A 19,907-nucleotide genomic window follows, 5' to 3' on the forward strand; every position below is an offset into this window, starting at 1 on the left:
CGTTTTTGTTTATTTATTAAGTTAATATATAAAGTGTTTAGAATATTTAAAACAAATACCAAAAAAATTATATTTCAATAATAATAATAATAATTTTTTTTTCGGGTTTTCACGCGGGCTAGGGCTTAACATATTATTTACAGTCTGGCTTATTTTCGGTCAGGGCCTGAAGTTCACGGGCTCGGGCAGGGCTCGGGCTTTATTTCAAGACCCTTGCAGACCACTAGTCCACATTGCAGCCGGCTTGTGGGAGGCAAGAAACAGCGTTCGTGACAGGGGAGGGTTGAATTGGATGATACGAAATTGGGATGGGAGAAAATATAGAAAATGGGAGAAAAAGTGGATAAAAAAAAAAAAGTTACGTCTCATTTCTTGAGTGTAAAATGAGAACGAGATAAATCGGTGGCCAAACTCTCCTTACTTAAAGAGATATATTTTTGTTGCCGTTTTCTCTTATCCGCTATGTTTAAACACAGTGCAGTTACCTCTCATGGCAGTCTTCCATAGTGCCGTTTTAAATGAGCTTTTGGGTGGTACAGTTCAAAATACTGTTTCAAATTGTCAACTTGGATTTGGAAGGGATCAGGCTACATCGCCCGAGACCATCCAGCCCCAATCCACATAGAAACCAGTATAAATAATAAGTGAGGAAGAGCAGGAAAAGGTAATGCAGGCACAGATTAAAATAAACGCAGCCAGCGGAGACACATTCAGGGCAAGTACATTTGGATCTTTATGAATAGATATGACAGATCTTATCAACATGACAACTGAAATCATAGCTACAGTGATTTTCATAGTACTCCTCGGATCTTTTCTCATTGAAGTACATCATTTGTTTTCTGTTTTCACACACACACACACACTCTCTCTCTCTCCCATCCTCCCTGTAGAATAAAGAGAACCGCTCGATCACTGAGAGGCTGACGGGGCTGGAGACCACCCACGTGGCAGAGAGCGAGCGCATGCGTGCCGAGTTGACACGGCTGCGTGGGGCGGAGGAGGAGGCGCGGAACAACGCCAACCGCGTCAGCACCCTGCAGGAGGAGCTGGAGAGGCTGCGGAGGGAGCTGAGCACCACCCAGAAGGAGAAGAGGACCATCGAGGACTGGGCGCAGACCTACCGGGACGAGATGGAGCAGGTAAGGAGCTCCTCCTCCTCTACTCTCCCCTCACTACCTTTACCCTTGTCCCAACTCAACCCTTTATACTTGTTCCCACTTAACCCTTACCCTTGTCCCCACTTAACCCTTACCCTTGTCCCCACTTAACCCTTATCCTTGTCCCAACTCAACCCTTTATCCTTGTCCCAACTCAACCCTTTATCCTTGTCCTCACTCAACCCTTTATACTTGTTCTCACTTAACCCTTACCCTTGTCCCCACTTAACCCTTACCCTTGTCCCCACTTAACCCTTACCCTTGTCCCCACTTAACCCTTATCCTTGTCCCAACTCAGTCCTTTATACTTGTCCCAACTCAACCCTTTATCCTTGTCCCCACTCAGCCCTTTATCTGTTTCTCCTTTTTACAGCCTTTACTTTTGTTACGTGATCTTCTCTGTCTCCAGATGTCTAGCTGTGTGATGATGTCTCACACATGGTTGATCATGAGTAGTAGTTCCCCCTGTAGATCACATGGTTGATCATGAGTAGTAGTTCCCCCTGTAGACAGAGGGGGGAAAGTAGGCTACTGGCAAATTCTGATGGTTACAAACGGCTAATGTTGGTTGATTTAGGAGCCAGGGCGGTCCAGAGGAGAGTGGGAACATGAGGCACACATACGCAACTGTTGCCCCGTGGCAGGTGAGCGTGTGAGGTAGACTAGTGAGGTATACTGGTGAGGTAATGATCCACTCAGGTGTGTGTGTGTGTGTCTGTGTGTCTGTGTGTGTGTGTGTCTGTGTGTGCGTGCATGCGCACAGAGAGAGGTAGACCAGGTAGAATAATATCCTCCTATTACCCAGCACTGCATTTTAGAACCCCTGTATTGACTTTTAAATTAAATGCATGCGATATATGATCGAAAGTCCAAACTATTTTGACTGCTTGGTGTCTGGAGGATATAATAGCACTTCAGTAGATGAATAGACTGCCCACCCCCCTTTTTACTTGTGCACTGCAGTTTGTCCTTGTGAGATTTACTAATACAAAACATTAGTAAATGTGCACCACAAACAGACCCTCTGTGAAGTGGAGTCCAGCAGTGCTAGCAAATTCAACATTCTGACAGACGGACCATTAAGTGTGTGTGTGTGTGTGTGTGTGCGTGCGTGTAGATGGTAGCAGAGTTGAAGGACCAGAATGGCTTGCTGAAGAAGGAGAAGAACGACTTGAACAGGTTGATTCAGGAACAGAGTCAGCAGATGACAGGTATGCCACCCTATCATCACATTCTAAACCACTACAACCTCTTGACCTATCGCCTTGACTGTTACAAACCTGATGCAACCTCTTGACCTATCGCCTTGACTGTTACAAACCTGATGCAACCTCTTGACCTATCGCCTTGACTGTTACAAACCTGATGCAACCTCTTGACCTATCGCCTTGACTGTTACAAACCTGATGCAACCTCTTGACCTATCGCCTTGACTGTTACAAACCTGATACAACCTCTTGACTAGAGGATGACATCTTTTCGGGATTCCCACGGGATGGGAGTCAATTTCACTTTGAATCACGTGATTGGGCAGGACCGGGAGTAAAAGTCAACTGGAGCAGAAGGGAGTGGGAACTATGACAACAAAATCAACAGGATTTGGACGCATCACTAATGTAAATGTTTGGTGGTTTTATATTTAACTAAGGCAGACATCAGGGCTGTACAGCGTGCTATGAAAAAATCTGTGTGCGATGAATGAATTTACTGCACTAGCACCCGTGCGATAGGCATTCGGTTCATATGTGACTCGACGTGGCCAAACCCGACTTGTGGTGGCGAGATACAAGCATCAGAAATCGCGAAAATGTCTCTCACTTCAGAAATATGTAAAAATCGAAATATAGCTTTTTTGACTGCTTTGAAATGTTATTTATCTGTTCCCTTATTTGCAAAACGTAATACAACTTGTAAATGAGTTAATTATTGTTATTTGTCCGACAGTATTGTGTCCCAATGCTCTCCAAAAAGACTACAGCGCTGGGCTGCTCTTAACACTTTCCGTGCCGGAGCTCGGTGCCCCGGAACCTCCTTGAATGCCGCCACCCACTTCAATGTTAGCGTTAAAAACGCCTAATCTATGTTTTAAATTATGGCTGTGTCTAATCTGCCCGTCGCTTATCAATGACTCGTTTGCAGTCAACATCGTCGAAACGGATAGTTTTTTTATCGGTTCATTTTCGTTTTATAGCATTTTGAAAAGCCCTTGTTTTCAAGGAAAATATAAAGATTCCGTGATAAAAGACATTTACTGGAATATTCTAGAATACACAAAAACGTTGTCATTTTTCGGCCTATTTATGAATCGTTTCAAATAAACGCTAGATTATTGATAGTATATGTGTACGTATGCACGCTATAGACGCGAGCTGAAAAATCGATTCTCTTATTTCCTCATCAGCGATCACAGCCAAACAGCCACATCACACATAGGGGACACGCTGTTATCTCAGCGAATACAGCTCTGATTACCCCAAGACTGGTAACATAGATTCCTTACCTTAGATCAAATGTTCTCCAAAAAGATTATTCCAATTCCTGATCGCTATTTCAAATATCGATCACGCTTATTGATTGATTATTGGCTGCTGTAAATATATATTCCAGGCTGATTTCCGTCCCGCGATCCGATCCCTCTTGAGCAGACTGCTCGCCAGCACCAGGAGCCAGTTGGCTCCACCTCTACAGATCTACAGATCCCAGGTCAGTCTAAGCGACTGACCTGCAGTTACACAGGGATAGACGATAGGGGGCGCTTTTTTCCAATCTGAGCTCCTGTAGGGGCTGGTGTACCAACGGGAGACTCTGTTGATGAAATATGAATTCAGATCGCTAATAAAAAAATAAAACGATAATAATCGTCGTTGGCACTCAGTGGGGGGGCTAATAAAACGAGATATGTTGTCCGTGGCACTGAAAGGGTTAATGCTTGGGTTGTGGTCTGGCTTGGCATTCATTCATTACAGGTACTTGAGAGGTGTTGAAACACACACTGCTCTGCTTTCATTATTGCAGAGAGAACGGAAAAATGCATGCATGTAACATTAAGTTACACTTCTTAACGTTATAGCAAAAAAAATACTGTTATTTACGCGAGTCGGTCGTTAAACGTGACTCTGTGGCACAATTCCATTTGTGAGGAAAGGGGGGGAGGGGGGGTTATATTGATAACTTCACATTTATTTGGCTATTCGTTTCTTTATATTGCTTTATCCATAGGGCTGCTCCCGTTTTGTGTGTTGAGAATCGTGGTGTGACATCATCAGAATATATAATTTACGCGAGTCGGCCGTTTCTGTCCCAGACATTAACACAACAATCTGTTATAAATCACATTTCAAATGTCACGAATTTTATGAGCGAACGAATTCCGTTAGATTGGATTTAATGCTACCTAATGTCATAATAAAGTAATTTAATCGACGACAGTTGACTACTGTTATTGACAGAGGTTCAAGTGAATTATCAGCCACTGCTGTGTGACAAGGTTTGGTGTTTGGTCACCCGCCCGCTGTCTAAACACTCCTGCTTTCCAATTGACAGCTTACGCATCTATACGCTTTGTGAAGGCATGTCATATTCTACTTCAGTAGAAGTTTATTTTTTCTTACACCCTCTTGCTAGCAACAACTGTTGTCATCTTTTCTGGGAGCTCTTTACGAGCTGTTTCTGCATTTTGACGGTCCGGCTGAATCTCCCGCGGCTGAGAACAGCAATGTCAGGAATATCAGAGCACGTGAGGCATCTGAACCAATCACGTTATTATAAATCTGCACCAGCCCAATGAGAGCTCGTTGCTTTTAACAAACCCCTCAGCGCAAGACGGCTGTGACTCATAATGATATTGGGGAGAGAGCGACCGTTGATCTGAATGCTGTGAAATCAACAGGCACAGCATGACAAAGTGTACCTCCATTTATGCTGCTCTGATTAAAGGGTATGTTAAAGTGGTATGTGGTCCAGTTATGCTGTTCTGATTACGTCCTCTTAAAGTTGTCAGGCTTCAAAAATTTTGCAATGTTTTCTATGCTAAATCTTTCTCTTCAAAGTAACTAGTAACTGATGTGTTCAGATAAATGTAGTGGAGTAAAATGTACAATATTTCCTTTGAAATGTAGTGGAGTAAAAGTATAAAGTGTTCCTTTACCTTTCACTACCACACTACAGAAGGTTACCCTTTCACTACCACACTACAGAAGGTTACCCTTTCACTACCACACTACAGACAGTTAACCTTTCACTACCACACTACAGAAGGTTACCCTTTCACTACCACACTACAGACGGTTAACCTTTCACTACCACACTACAGAAGGTTAACCCTTTCACTACCACACTACAGAAGGTTAACCTTTCACTATCACACTACAGAAGGTTAACCCTTTCACTACCACACTACAGAAGGTTAACCTTTCACTATCACACTACAGAAGGTTAACCTTTCACTATCACACTACAGAAGGTTAACCTTTCACTACCACACTACAGAAGGTTAACCTTTCACTACCACACTACAGAAGGTTAACCTTTCACTACCACACTACAGAAGGTTAACCCTTTCACTACCACACTACAGAAGGTTAACCTTTCACTACCACACTACAGAAGGTTAACCTTTCACTACCACACTACAGAAGGTTAACTCTTTCACTACCACACTACAGAAGTTTAACCTTTCACTACCACACTACATAAGCGTAACCTTTCACTACCACACTACAGAAGGTTCTATATCATACTAGCTTCCGCTCAGCGTCATCTGCACTAACCTCACTTCGTGCATATGCACTGAATAAAAATCCACAATGTACCTTTACATACCAACATTCGTCTGGCCACACCCCCATCCGCTACCTTCATAAGCAGGTGTGTGGCCACACACTCGCCTCCTTCTTCACTTTCACCACAAGGAAGTGCCTGTTATATACATCACTTGACGAGGTTGTTTTAAGCTGAAGAAAGTTGAGTTACGTGTTTAAATTTTTTCTTGCTTTTTTCTTTTTCTCATAACTTTAAAAAGAAAAAAGCGAAGTCATAATGTTTACCTCGGAGGGTCGCGCTAGCAACGTTACCCATCACCAGCGGTTCTCCATTGCCTCCTCTGTCGTGCGTCTTGGAGCGGGGTTGAGGCCACTTTCGTGGTCGGCAGCCGCGCCCGGTAGGCGTCCGATAGGTAGTTTGCCTCTTCAAGGAGCTGGTGCACCAGCGCCGTCTCCTGTGCGATGGCCTGGTTCCGGCTCTGGTTCCTTTGCCGCCGGAGAGTCGTCCGCTGTTGGGCGGCCGGCTCCTCTGGTGGCGGAGGATTTGAGACGCAAACTTTTTGCGTCGGCTCGCTCCCGTCGTAAGATGGTGGCTTGTAGACGCGAACGGCCTGGTTTTGGTGAGTTGCTGGAGCCGGATGAGGATGCGTCTGATTCTCCATGGCCGATGGAAACAGAGGACTACATGGTAGAAGCAGACAGGTTTTTATTTGACGCCCCGGTGGAGACATGTCCGCCGCCCGTCCAGGTAACACTGGAGGGGGGTGATGGGTCTCCTTGGGGTCCCTCGTACGCGGATGTTGGGTTAGAACCTCCGACTCGGCGGCGGGATGCCCTGCTATCAGCCACATCAGAATGTGGCTCTGTAACCAGTAGTCTGCTGCATGTGAGGGACGCAAGCTCGGTGGGGGAAAGTATGCAGGGGGAACTGCATGCTTTGTTCCCCGAGCTCATGGCGGCGGCGGCAGTCGCAAACGGCGTGCCGCTGCCGCAGCCACTGCTTGTTCCTGTTCCTGATGATCTCATAGGTCATCTATGGCAACGCCGTCCTGTGAGAGAGATGGGCGTTGTCTGTCCATTTTTCCCCTCGATGGAGGCCTACGTCCGTCAGGGACAGGTGGTCTCCCACATCATGGGCCTCACCCCCGCCTACGTGTGAGTCACGAGGGTGGTGGGTTTGGTAGACGGTATGAAGGAGTGGGTGCCTCGGCTTGATAGGCCGATGGCAGCTCTCCTTTGTCCTGAGGTGGTGTGGGAGCCGTTACGGAAGCCGGTTTCCCAAGGGAAATCGGCGAGGCGGTTGGCTTACTGGAGTGACCAGTCATTTATCTCCGTGACTCAATCTCTGGCTGCCACCTCTAACATCGCGCAGCTGGCGAGATTCATGTCCGGGATACTGATGGGCGGTACGGAGCTGACCGATTTGCAACATGATCAGCTCGCCCAGTCGGCAGGAGCCATCCTGCATCTGATCCAGCTGCAGGCCGTCGCCGCTGGGAAAGTACGCGCCCTGGACGCGTGAATATTAAAGGCAACCAACTTGTGTTCGGCTTTTCTCTGATTGGCCGCGCCCCCACGCGCAGGCAAGCGCAGCCGTACCACGTCCCAAATGAAATCCAAGGAGCAAGCGCGGCAGCGCGGGCAACCAACTTGTGTTGTTTTGGGCTGCTGTTCCAACGCACTTGTGTTGGGCTGCGGTAGCAGTGGAGCGCTGCTGACTGATTATTATGTTTCGCGTTTTTAACAACCAACGGTAGATTCACTCGTCACTGTACATGTATAAACAAAGCCCATACTGTGTTAGGACTATAAACACTGTTAGGACTATGGTCTGACTCTTAATAATAAACACTGTTACAGTGTTAGGACTATCTCGATTCACGCGTCACTACTGTAACTAGAAACTCTGGGTGTCACTGTACATCAGTGTGGAAATGTAAGCTGTAACGTTATTTCGCGTTTTTAGACACATAGCCATAATTTAAGATATAGTTTATGCATTCGCAAATATGAGAGCTCTGTCATTGAAGTGGGTGGTGGCAGTGTAACAGCGTTCACCCTGATGTAAAGTAGCGATTTTTATTGTTTTGTCATGACAACCCAATTACATAATCCAACATATGTGTAAAGAAACAACATATTCCAGTTAACGGTATATTTTGTAATGATTCATTACGGTATAAATTAGGTTAACTGGAGCTGTGGAGGCTCCTTGCTGAAGAGCCAGCGGGGGCCGACGCGGTTGTTTTTTCCCCGGCTTGCGTGCGCCGCCCGCGGCTTGACTCGGTTCAGCTCCAGCAGCAGCAGCGGCCGTTCCTCCGTTGTAGGAAGCCCTTCAATGACAAGCGCTCTCATATTTTGCGAATGCATAAACTATATCTTAAATTATGGCTATGTGTCTAATATGGCTGTCGCTTATCAATGACTTCGCGACAGCCATATTAGACACATCGCCATAATTTAAGATATAGTTTATGCATTCACAAATATGAGAGCTCTGTCATTGAAGTGGGTGGTGGCAGCATTACTAACAGTAGCGATTTGTATTGTTTTGTCATGACCAAACATAATCCCAACATAGATAGGTGTACTGTATGTCAAATGTCGGTCATGTGGTGGAAGAGTTTAGTATAGTCACACAACACTACACCGCTGGTTCGACCAGCGCTTCTGCCGCGCGTCTCTCTTGCCGCAAGGGCGTGTGCTAGTGGATTGATTGATTGGCCGTGTGGCCAATCAGAGAAACGCTGAACGAAAAGCTGAACACAAGTTGGTTGCCTTTAATATTCACGCGCCCTGGCCACTCTAGCCCAGAGCCACCTTTGGCTGGAGCAGGCGCGTGTGCCAGAAAGGAAGAGGACTCCACTTCTGACGGCACCCCTCTCCGATGCTGGGCTCTTCGGGTCGGCGTTGCAGCTGATGACCTCAACCTATATGACTTGGCCTTGTTATAAACCCTGTTCACAGACTTGTCTGTGGCTAGCGCGCATTGAATTAGCTTTGCACTGTTCATTAGCATTCTGCCTACTTAAGGTATCATATGGCTATTGTTGTTGTCGTATTCAAGGGTTGGGCATGGAGGGGGTACCGGATAAACCCCTCCTTCCCTCTCCTGATTGGTCGTTTTTTTTTTACTCTTTTCATTCGGTCCGGCCAAGCTGTTAGGCAGCTTGGCACGGGGGGGGGGGTTTCCCTGACTCCGCACCTATCACGGGCGGTTGAGTCATGGGTTTCCCCCGTCATAAAATACGTCACTGGGCACTTTTCTATTGGACGACGGCTTCCGTGAGTTTTTTCAGACCCGTATGTAGGGTCTGTCATTGTCAAGTTGTCGGGGCAGAGCGTAGGAACTTAGTGTTCTGCTACGCTCGATATACGTGTAACTTGAGTCTGTTGGTCACATGGCTCAATGTTACCGTGACTTTTCAATTCATGGCTCACGTGGGAAGTCTCTCTGAGGATTACTGTCTCCTCTCTGTGGTGAGGGTGACGGGATGTAAGAATGAAAAAAAATGTTACCCTCAGCCGCGTCATGTGGGATTCATGTCAGTCTGTGTTTCTTTCTTTTTAATAAAAAGAGGAAAGAATATGAAGCACGACAACTCCTTGTCGTTCTCCCAGGCGACTTGAAGGACCAATGTCTGGTGTCTGGTTAGACTATCCATTGATGTGTTTGGGTCTCGACGCGTACATAGTGCTGGCTTGGGGTGTTTCTGATAAGAATCACGCATGAGGCTGGTACGCCTTGGTTGCTCATTATTAAAACGGCGTTTTTATAGGGCAACTGGGATGGAGGTTTTCTCTTCCGAGCGCCTGTTACTAGGTCTCAGCGAATTCTCGTTCATATCTGGAGGATGTTAACGGAATTGATCAAAACATAGGTAGAGGGGTCTCACGCCCTTGGGGTGGGCCACTGAGCGCGGTACGAATGGGACCGTCTGGGTGGCGCACTCTTTTCATGTTTTAGATCGACACGCGTACCTACCCCCTCTCTTGGAGTGGGGATGTCGGCGTGGTTAGGGCACGGGACTGGTTCTGGTCACGCTGGTCCAGGTCAGTTAACCCGTTGTCCGCCGGGGACGCAGATCTGCTATTCTGGTACCCTGAGGGACTTGTGCTTTTTTCGGGAGAAAAAATGCCGGGTCGGCCCGGGTGTCACAGGGTTGGGCGTTATGGAGACCCTTTGTTGGGTAGATATTGTACCCTGCGCTATCATGAAGGTGGCTGGTTCTTCATTCTTTTCGTTCCTCTCTTACGCATGGCGAAGAGGGGGCTGTTGGGGTGGTCTTATGGACCTCCTCTGGCAGCCCTGTGTGCTTCCCGAGCCGCCGGGCCCGGTCCGAAGTTGTGTTTCGTCGACCCGTAGGCCTGGAATAACCCCTTTTTGAAAACTGTGACACTTGTACTGCAGTATAGCCAGTGTGTACCCGCAGGTGTGTTTTGGAGTTTTTTTTTGAGGGGTTATAGGAACAACCACCGCATGTGGTACCAAGAGGGTGGTTGATTCCCTGGTGTGTTGGAGAAGAGTCAACTCCCGGGTTACGCAGTTGAGTGTGCCCCTGCACGTTCATGACGTCTGCCAATCGTGAAGCCTTCTCTGCCTCGGCCCCTCTGGGTCGGGGTTTTTTGGTGGAGACTTTGTCATGGTGCGCAACAATGCCAGCATACGCCCCTTCCGCCGGGGGTGCTGTTTCAGTTGACCCCTTTGGCGCCTGTCTCGTCCGCAGTGCTCCAGGCTCGGGTCAAACGCCTGCTGTCTGGTTTGAGGGATCGACCCCCTCTGGGGTCGTCTCCCCGGTGCGCTGCCTGCTTCCGCTGTAGTGTAGCCTTTTGAGTGCTTCGCGTTACGGCCATGCTGACTGCCTGAGTTTGCTAGGTTCAGTGTGCCAGGCGGCGTGCTAGTGGGGGGAAGGGCCCGCTCTTGGAGGGGCCCTGTCCGAATACGCTGGCGATGTGGGGGGCGGTGTCACTAAGTGACCGCCTGGTGAGGTCTTGATGCTGTGGCGTCGTTGACCTCTCCGGGCCCCCTTTTTCCGGGGGATCCAGTCCCTTCAGTGGGTCTGGGTCTTCCTTCGCGCTCCGCTGCTACGGCCTTGCCACGGGGTTGAGTTGCTCTCGACCCTGTGTTTTTGGGGGCGGTAACGAGGTTTGTTCCTTCCGTTCGTTCCCTGGTGGCATGCGGGTTGTGCGTGTGGGTAGTCGTGGGGTCAAGCCACTGTCTGCTCACCCTGTGCGTTGAGTTGCTTGAGTTTCTCTTCACACGGTCGGATCCGTCTCCCTCCCGTCCTCTAATAGGGGGGGTATCCTCCATTAGGACGCTGACGCTGAGCGTCACTAGTATTCATAGAACTTGGTTATATTCATAACCTTACGTTAACCTTTCACTACTACACTACAGAAGCTTAACCTTTCACTACCACACTACAGAAGGTTAACCTTTCACTACCACACTACAGAAGGTTAACCTTTCACTACCACACTAATTTTTAAATAAACTATCATGACTTTTCCTTTTTCCTCTGGGTGTTGTGTTTGCAGTGTCACAAGACAGTCATTGTCATAACAAAGAGCCTGAGACTGGAACGCTGCCATGTGTTAATTGTCCCAGAGAGAGGGGGGCCATGGATTACAATGAATTCTGGGTAGTGTTGTAGTTGTTTTACACTAAGTGTTACAAAGGGTCAGATTAAACCGAATATATATATTTATTACTTGAGATATATTGTATAATATTTGTATATCGTCTGATATCCCTTGTATATTCTTTGTACATATACACGGAATATCCCTTTACCTAGGTACAGGCCAGACCATAATATTCGTTCTCCTATTGGACAGCGACCCCCTAGGCGCCAACGGCCATACCCCCAATATCTAGTTCAAAGCCACCGCTAAGACATGTCTCAACATGCCCAGGTTTGCGCAGTAATACGAGACAGAAATGAGGTTGGCACTAGATTATTCACCTTACGTATAAATACGTCGCAGGTGGATACAGCAGTAGTCTTATCTTAGTAACTAAAAGCTGAAGCCTTCACCACGATACAACGTGCTGTGAAGTGGGCCCGTTTTGCCCCTAAATAGAGCCTTGAGACCGCGTGCGAATTGATAGCTAAAGTGTCAGAGTTTAACGCTGTATCGTCGAGTTCGACTTATTCTATTATAAAGTAATAGTCTATTATGTATAGTGTATCGTGCGGCTACCGTTCTACAGTGACCAGCATTACCACCGGTTCATCGTACCGAGCTAGTGTGCTTATCCAGGCTGGGCGGCCTAACCTTGTGCCGCCATCCGAGGAGTCCTAGACGAGAACCGTGTGGATATGTACACTGGATAACCTACACCGACGAATGCAGAGCCCTTTTCGGCTGGATTATATTACTTTGGTACTGTGGCTGCTGGAGCAGAGAACCGTCTACCCCACTACCGTGTGGGATCTACCCTGTGAGGAGCCCCGTCGAGCCCGCCTCTAGGACCCATGCATACCGGAGTATAGCTGTTGCTTTGTCTAAGGACCAAAGGATTATTGCACAGTCTCCTGTACCTGGAGTCTCTTTATTCCGCGTTGATCCAGACTTTTGCTCCCGACAATTCCCCCCCCCTGCTGGCTTACAACCGGAGGGAACCCCCTTAGTATCTCCAGCTGACCTACGAGTGTGCCTTATATAATTCTTATGCTACAGGTGGTATTAATCATTCCCATCGTAATATGCTCATGGACTTACGCTCTTGACCTATTTATGCACATTCTTCGCCATACAAGCGCGACCCTAATTCTCAATACTGCAATCTACTATTGATGCTCTTCTAATAAATATTCTAAACAGGACTTTCTTTGTTAAGCCGTGTTATTGTGTGGGTGTTCATCATATATACCGTGTACTGTATGGCCAGTAATTAAAGTACATAACTAAGTAGTGGTTTAATGATACCATACTCTCAATACAGTCAGGGAATTGTACCCCTCAGTTACACTAAGTGTAAACTCTTGAAGGCCCTTTTTCTCTGAATAAGTTTTGTGATATCACCATGATTCATAGGAAGTAGCTTGAAAAGTATCTCACCAAAATGTTCAAGTGATGGCTTATTTTGAAGGTATGAATCTGTACTTTCATAATATGTAAACAAATTTGAAGATCCCTCAACATGACCCTGAAGACCATGCCTGGTCACATATCGATACTCTTATTTTGAAAATCCTGTGGCAAGTCTCATTTCCTCCCAAGCGCAGCTCCGGCAGCCCAACAACAACGAAATGTTATCCTATAACCTAGTTATATGAATACTGGCTGAGCGTCTCGCTCTTCGCCATAATGAGAGAACTCTTATCTCCTAGCACCTACTGTGCTCATGAACAAACAATTTGCACCCATGCACGTGACCAGGCCACGCCCCAGCGTCCTCCTATAAGACGCCGGACATGGTCACACTCCCCCTTCCTCGGAAAAAAAGTTTCCAACATTGAAAACCCAACCAAGGGACCTCAGGGCGCTAAGAGCGAGATGCTCAGCCAGTATTCATATAACTAGGTTATAGGATAACCTTTCGTTATATTATCATACTGGCCAATCGCGTCTCACTCTTCGCCATAATGAGATATGGGGCAGAGCAGACGCGTGGCCCGACAAGTGTACCCCCTGAGGGCCCGCAAGCCCCAATACCAGGGGGGAGGGGAGTCCCGTCCACCCGCCCGTCCTAGCGAAGGGGGGGAGGCAGTCAACTCCACCAAAGTGCGAAAAAAAGGGAACCAGAAACCCCTAAAAGCGCACAGTACAGGCGGGACCACGTGTGACACATCACCCCGTGGCACACACCCACACACCCCTGCTAACCCACCGACAGGCGGGACGCAGGGGAGGTCCCAGACCTCAGAACCGCCTGGGAGACGGAACCCCCAGTCATGTCCATGAGGTAAAACTTAACGAAGGGACCCGGGGAGGACCAGGAGGCCGCAGCACAGATGTCCTCCACCGAGGCCCCCCCTAACAAGGCGGCAGAGGCCGCCACTCCACGAGTGGAGTGCGCCCTGACACCTCCAGGGGGGACCTGTCCAGCCAACCTGTAGCAAAGGGCAATGCCCTCGCACAACCAATGTGACGGGCGCTGCTTGGACAGTGCCTTACCAGCGCGAGGGCCACCGTAACAAACAAAAAGTTGATCGGCAGCCCTGAGATCCCGAGTCCGACTGAGGTAACCCCCAAGCACGGACAGGACACGACTGATGAAGGCTCGCCTCTAACCCACTAGCGTGAGGAGGCGGATGAAACGCCTGAATCACAATATCCCTGGAGCAAAAAGAGCTCCGGATATTCTTTGGCACGAAGACTGGATTAGGCCTCAGAGTCGCACCGCTATTGGCCCGAATAGACAGGCACTCAGGCCGCACCGAGAGAGCACACAGCTCACCCACGCATTTAGCGGAGGTGATGGCCAAAAAGAACGTGGTCTCCAAGACAGCAGATCCAATGGCGCCTGCTCAAGAGGCTCAAACGGGGCCTCCGACAACCGACCCATGACCAGTTGGAGGTCCCACTCGGAGACAGAGAACGTTCCACAAGCTTGAGACGCAGAGCGCCAAGCAGGAACGTCCCACGAGAGGGCGGCAGAACAACGTTCCGCCCCCACACTCGACCATACGCCACTCCCCAGCGTAAGCCGTGGTAGAGGACGGAGCGCGCGCGTACCGGATAGCGTTAACCACAGAATAGTCAAGACGCATCCCCACCAGATTCACACCGTCAGCAGCCAAGCCTAGAGGCTGCCCCAGAGTTCCGCGTGCCTGAGAGAGGGCCCGCGGTGACCACGGAACAGGCCACGGCGGGGCCACACAGCTGAATCAGGGCCGGGGACCACACAGCTGAGCCCCGGCCCGGCACGACCAGGACCAAGTCCCGCGCTCCCGACGTACCCGCCCCAACAGCTGAGCTATCAGGTGTAAGGGGGGGAAGCGTACATAATCCCAGACGGCCACGGAATCGGTCCCAGACCTGCCCGACTATGTCTGGACGTAGTCCCCACTCGTCAGGGTGAGGACCGCCCCGCGATATCACACCTGCACCCACATTCACCCTGCCGGGGATGTGGAGAGCCCTCAGGCAGAGCAGTTGGAGAACGCCCATAGCCAGAGCCTGACCGCCGCCCGGTGCAGATGGGGGGAGCGCACTCCTCCCTGTCCGACAATATACGACGCTGACGTCGTGTTGTCCGTCCTGACCAAAACACGCTTGCCCACCACAAGGTGGTCGAGCCGTTTGAGGACCAGAAGGACTGCCTTCAATCCCAACACATTGAATGTAGCGCAGACCGGGCAGCATGGCAGCTGCCCCCTACTGCGTTGGTCCGACACGTCCTATCCCATGAGGGAGGTGTCGGTGAAGACCGTGACGTGTGACAGCCTGCTGCCCAAGGGGACCTCCCCAGGAACCTTCAGCCGCTTCCATATGTCTCACACTGGGTCCATTTCCATACTGGAAAAAACCACCTCTGCATCCTCCCCATGAAGAGGAGGCCAAGAGGGACCCCAGCAGCAGGCGCATCACGGACAGCGCCGTAACCGCCCTAGGACGGAACCTCTCGAGCTCGCCGAGAACCCAACCACTCGCCGCCGCTCCGAGAGGGATGCCCATATAGACCTTGAGCTTAGAAAAAGCCCAAGTACTCCACCCGTTGACTGGGAAGAGGAGAACTCTACTTCCAGTCTACAGCAAAACCCAGGCTGGTGAGACACCACCTGCCTGGTATGAGACCTGGCGATCTACCCTGACCGGCCAAGGACCAGAACGTCGTCCAGGGCAGAATACACTTCGTAACCCCCGACGACGCAGAGGCCCCAGTGCGGTCTACACGCACTTGGTGAAGATGTGGGGAGCCAGAGAATAGCCGAACGGCAGCCTCTGGTACTCGTACGCTAAACCCTGCAAAGGAAGCGTAGGTAAGCCCTAGGATGGAAGATCGGGATGCGAATACGCATCCTACAGGTCTATGGAGGCTGCGCAGTGTGAGGCGGTGTGGGGCCTAGGTCAAATACTGCCCGCGCTCCTGCGGAAAGACCAAAGTCCCTCTGCGGAGAGGGGAGCCCTGAGGAGGGAAAAAACGTCTCTCCTTCTCTAGGGTAGACTGATCCAACCAAGATGTCTGTAAACAAGCGTTGACAGCATCCTAGCCCTCCCTGCGGTTATAGCTTGCGGCTAGGTCAAAGCTAATAACCTCAAAACCTGGCGCGATGTTTCGACGTCAGCTGGCCCTAAGGCCCCACCACCAGACACCATTTTTGACAGAAAAAACTGCAATTCGAACAATGTTGCTAGTCGTTGCTAATTCTATACCGTGGCGGTATAGGCTTAACAGCCCACCAGCCACCTGCCGGGCCGACTCGCCTCATGGCTTGGCGTCGGCCGGGCGGGACACCGTTCCACCATGTCAGAGGCAAAGGAATGATGCCACCTGCTTCACAAGCACGGAGCACCAGTGGTGGCTGCAACAAAAGACTACTACTAGTGAAGCACTGCCTCACTAGTAGGAATGCAGCAACTTCCACTGTGGTGTGCACCCATGAAGGGGTAAATGAATAAATGAACGAAAACTCCACTAACACACTGCAGAATGGGCTAGCCCATACACACAAATGTTAAGGGGATGCAGACCAGAGAAAAACACCAGTCCCGCACACAATTCATAGATTCACAAAAAGCACACCAGCCCTAGGCCTCAGCCCATCCACTCATGAAATGGTAAACAAGCCCCCGTCAAAACTCCCAACAGTAGACACCGATTGACCGTCAGCATGAATGGTTAAGAGGAGGGAAGACCTTTTAGAAAAGACAGCCCTCGGCGGGGAACAAGAACGGAGACCCAGCATTGTAGCATTAGCATTAGCCGCGCGCACTAGGACAACACCCAAAACAGAGTCATGACGACCATGTTTTCCCAAATATCCTGCCCCTCGCGCCAATACACAACTCGGCTGTCTCACGGGACAACGAGCAGTATCACAAATGCTAGCATTAATGCCTGGCAGCGCAGGCCCTACCTGTGTGCGACCTAGCCCGACAGCTAGCCGCCACGCAACGTCCCTCAATCCGCTGTCGTGAGACGAGGAAACCCCAGGACAGGCCCGATGCGCTGTTTGGATGTGCCGAGAAGATTCCAGGGGCTGGTGAATCTCCGGCGAAAACCCAACATTGTGTAATTTCTCTCTGCATTTCATAACAACTAGTTCATGGAGTGCACTGCAGCGTCCATGTTGGAAACAAAAAAAGAAGAAGGGGGAGTGTGACCATGTCCGGCGTCTTATAGGAGGACGCTGGGGCGTGGCCTGGTCACGTGCATGGGTGCAAATTGTTTGTTCATGAGCAAAGTAGGTGCTAGGAGATAAGAGTTATCTCATTATGGCGAAGAGTGAGACGCGATTGGCCAGTATGATAATATAACAGCGTGCTATGTTATGTTAGTGTGCATTTTGCGACCAGGAAATAAGTCCCTGCCTGTTTTTCCCCGCAACGCTTCCAATGCATCTTACATGCTTTGCATCCTCACCAAAACTAACTCGTTAGCTGCTACCGGTAACTAAACTAATAAGCTAAACTATAAGCTAACCCGGCTCAGAGGCAGAGAAAACAGTGAGGAAAGGGAGGGGGCGGGGGAGCCTCAGCCTCTCTCTGTCCCTCTCTCTACGTCAATGATTTTAAGTAGGTGAGGTCAAAGGAGTTTGATAGTATTTACTGAGGATGGCCAGATAATGTTGATATTTAAACATAACAAATATAATACATAATAAATGTATACATGATCATGCAACATAAAAAATTAGGAACTGTTTGGGAGAGGGATGTAGGGAGGGGTTTTAGGTTGTGTGTTGTGAGTTCCAAAAAATTAAACTTGGTTATTTCAAGTTTAAAGCTCAATATATCAAAAACGGTGAACAGGAGGTCTATTTGTATTAAAAATAATAGATTGTTTTCACTTGGGATGGGGATGGGTATCGTTAGGATTTTATCGATACTACTACTCTTATCGATACTGCTTACCGGTTCTGTACTTTCTCGATACTCTTATCGGTTCTTTTTTATTTAGTAAAAAAAATTATAAAAAATTATTAAGAACAGAATCGACATTGCTTTATTATTCTTTTATATATATTACTGCACATGTCTACTTTTTTATCAATTAATACAAGCAGTCAGATAAATTAACTATTTTGGGACTTTCTATTTTATTTAGAAAGTTCTTAAAGGGGAACTATCTTATAAATGACCTTTTCCAGTGTTTAGGGTTATTTTCTAGCTATGTGGACTTATAGTAATAGGATCTATGTCTCTAATTCTCGATTTGGCGCATTCTTCCAATTCTCCTCTCACAATAATGTCTCTCCCTCAAGTGAGTCATCTGAAAATTAGCGTATTCGGGACGTCAGGTGGTGCGTATTTGCATAATAACACCCGCCCACCTCTAGCTGCCAGCCAAGCGAGAGCGAGAGAACTGTAAACACTCTCCTTCTCCCTCTCGAGGAAGTCCACCACCGCGCTGCGCCACAGACAGCTCATGCTACCGAACCGAGAGAGAGAGAACTGTAAACACTCTGCGTGTCCTCCCGGCTCCCTCTCCCTCCCTTTTTTTGTCTGTCTGTCTGTCTGTCTGTCTGTCTGTCTGTCTGTCTGTCTGTCTCTGTCTCTGTCTGTCTGTCTGTCTGTCAGTCTGTCACTCTCTCTCTCTGTGGACTGACTGTCACTCAAAGTGCTTATGGGCGGAGCCAGGCCATAACAGCCTGATTTCTTGAGGCTGAAAAATTATGGATTTGAGTACTTGATTAGAAATATAAACAAATGCATTTTTTTGAAAAAAACCATACAGATGTCTTCAATAGACTCTCAGGAATTGTGTAAAGTTGCCCAAATAGTGCTAGGAATAGTAAAATAGTTCCCCTTTAAATCAGAATGTCCCACCCAATACCCAGCTGTTAAAAACGGTTCAATACTCCATGTTATTAGTAGAGGCTGTGTGTCTTGGTGCGCTCCGGGTTCTGTTTACGGTTTGCATTTTGAGCGTGTAAGCTTGCCGCAGGCGATGATGTCACGCTCGAACGTCAACAGGAAGAGTTTAACACACGGTGGTGGAAACTGGATGCCCGATATAAAGAAACAAATAACCAATAAATATGAAGTTATATTTGAACCTCTGTTGTCAAGCCTTCGCCATAATAACCCACCCCATTTTCTCACGAATGGAACTGGTGACGTGGAGTCCGCTTTGAGCGTTTTCCATGGTTAACGCTAAGCTAACGGCTAACACTAGTTAGCTTAGCCTATTTATTACTAGTTAGCAGCTAACATTGCTTGCATCAATTATATTGCATGTCATTGATCTACCGGTCGATCACGGCCGACTGGTTGGGCACCACTGGTCTATAGAAATAAATGCATTCGAACAAGAAACCAATGTATAGTAGACATAGCAATGGCAAAAAAAGTTGAGTGAGTAATAATGGCTCGCTGCGGCTCGCTTCTTGTGCAGAGACAGAGAGAGGAGAGATAGTTTGCAACGTTTAAATTCCTCGAAAAAAAACTCATAGTAATAATAATTTCTAGAGTATCGATAGCAGTATCGATAACGTCAGAGCTTATCAATACTCAGTTTTTTTCTAATTTAGTACCGGTTCCCGTTTAGAACCGGGTTTCGGGGGGCATCCTCATGGGATTATTTCTGTGGGAGTGGGAAGGAGCGGGAGTCAAAATCCACTCGCATGTCAGCCTCTACTCTTGACCCATCGCCTTGACTGTTACAAACCTGATACAACCTCTTGACCCATCGCCTTGACTGTTACATACCTGATACAACCTCTTGACCTATCGCCTTGACTGTTACAAACCTGATACAACATCTTGACCTATCGCCTTGACTGTTGCAAACCTGATACAACCTCTTGACCTATCGCCTTGACTGTTACAAACCCGATACAACCTCTAGACCCATCTCCTTGACTGTTACAAA

At 48.4% G+C, this 19,907-nt stretch overlaps 1 protein-coding gene across 2 annotated transcripts in view; it reads left to right on the forward strand.

Annotated features, from left to right (window-relative positions):
* myo5aa (myosin VAa) overlaps positions 1 to 19,907 on the forward strand; it is a 227,639-nt gene that overhangs the window by 160,754 nt on the left and 46,978 nt on the right. For both annotated transcript variants that reach the window (XM_084337837.1, XM_084337836.1), the window contains exons 22-23: positions 894 to 1,142; positions 2,278 to 2,371. In XM_084337837.1, coding sequence (XP_084193963.1) covers positions 894 to 1,142; positions 2,278 to 2,371 — 343 coding nt within the window. The remainder of the gene's footprint in view (positions 1 to 893; positions 1,143 to 2,277; positions 2,372 to 19,907) is intronic.

This window comes from Notolepis coatsorum (genome assembly GCF_963971535.1).
Source record: "Notolepis coatsorum genome assembly, chromosome: 20".
Taxonomy (NCBI): Eukaryota; Metazoa; Chordata; class Actinopteri; order Aulopiformes; family Paralepididae; genus Notolepis; species Notolepis coatsorum.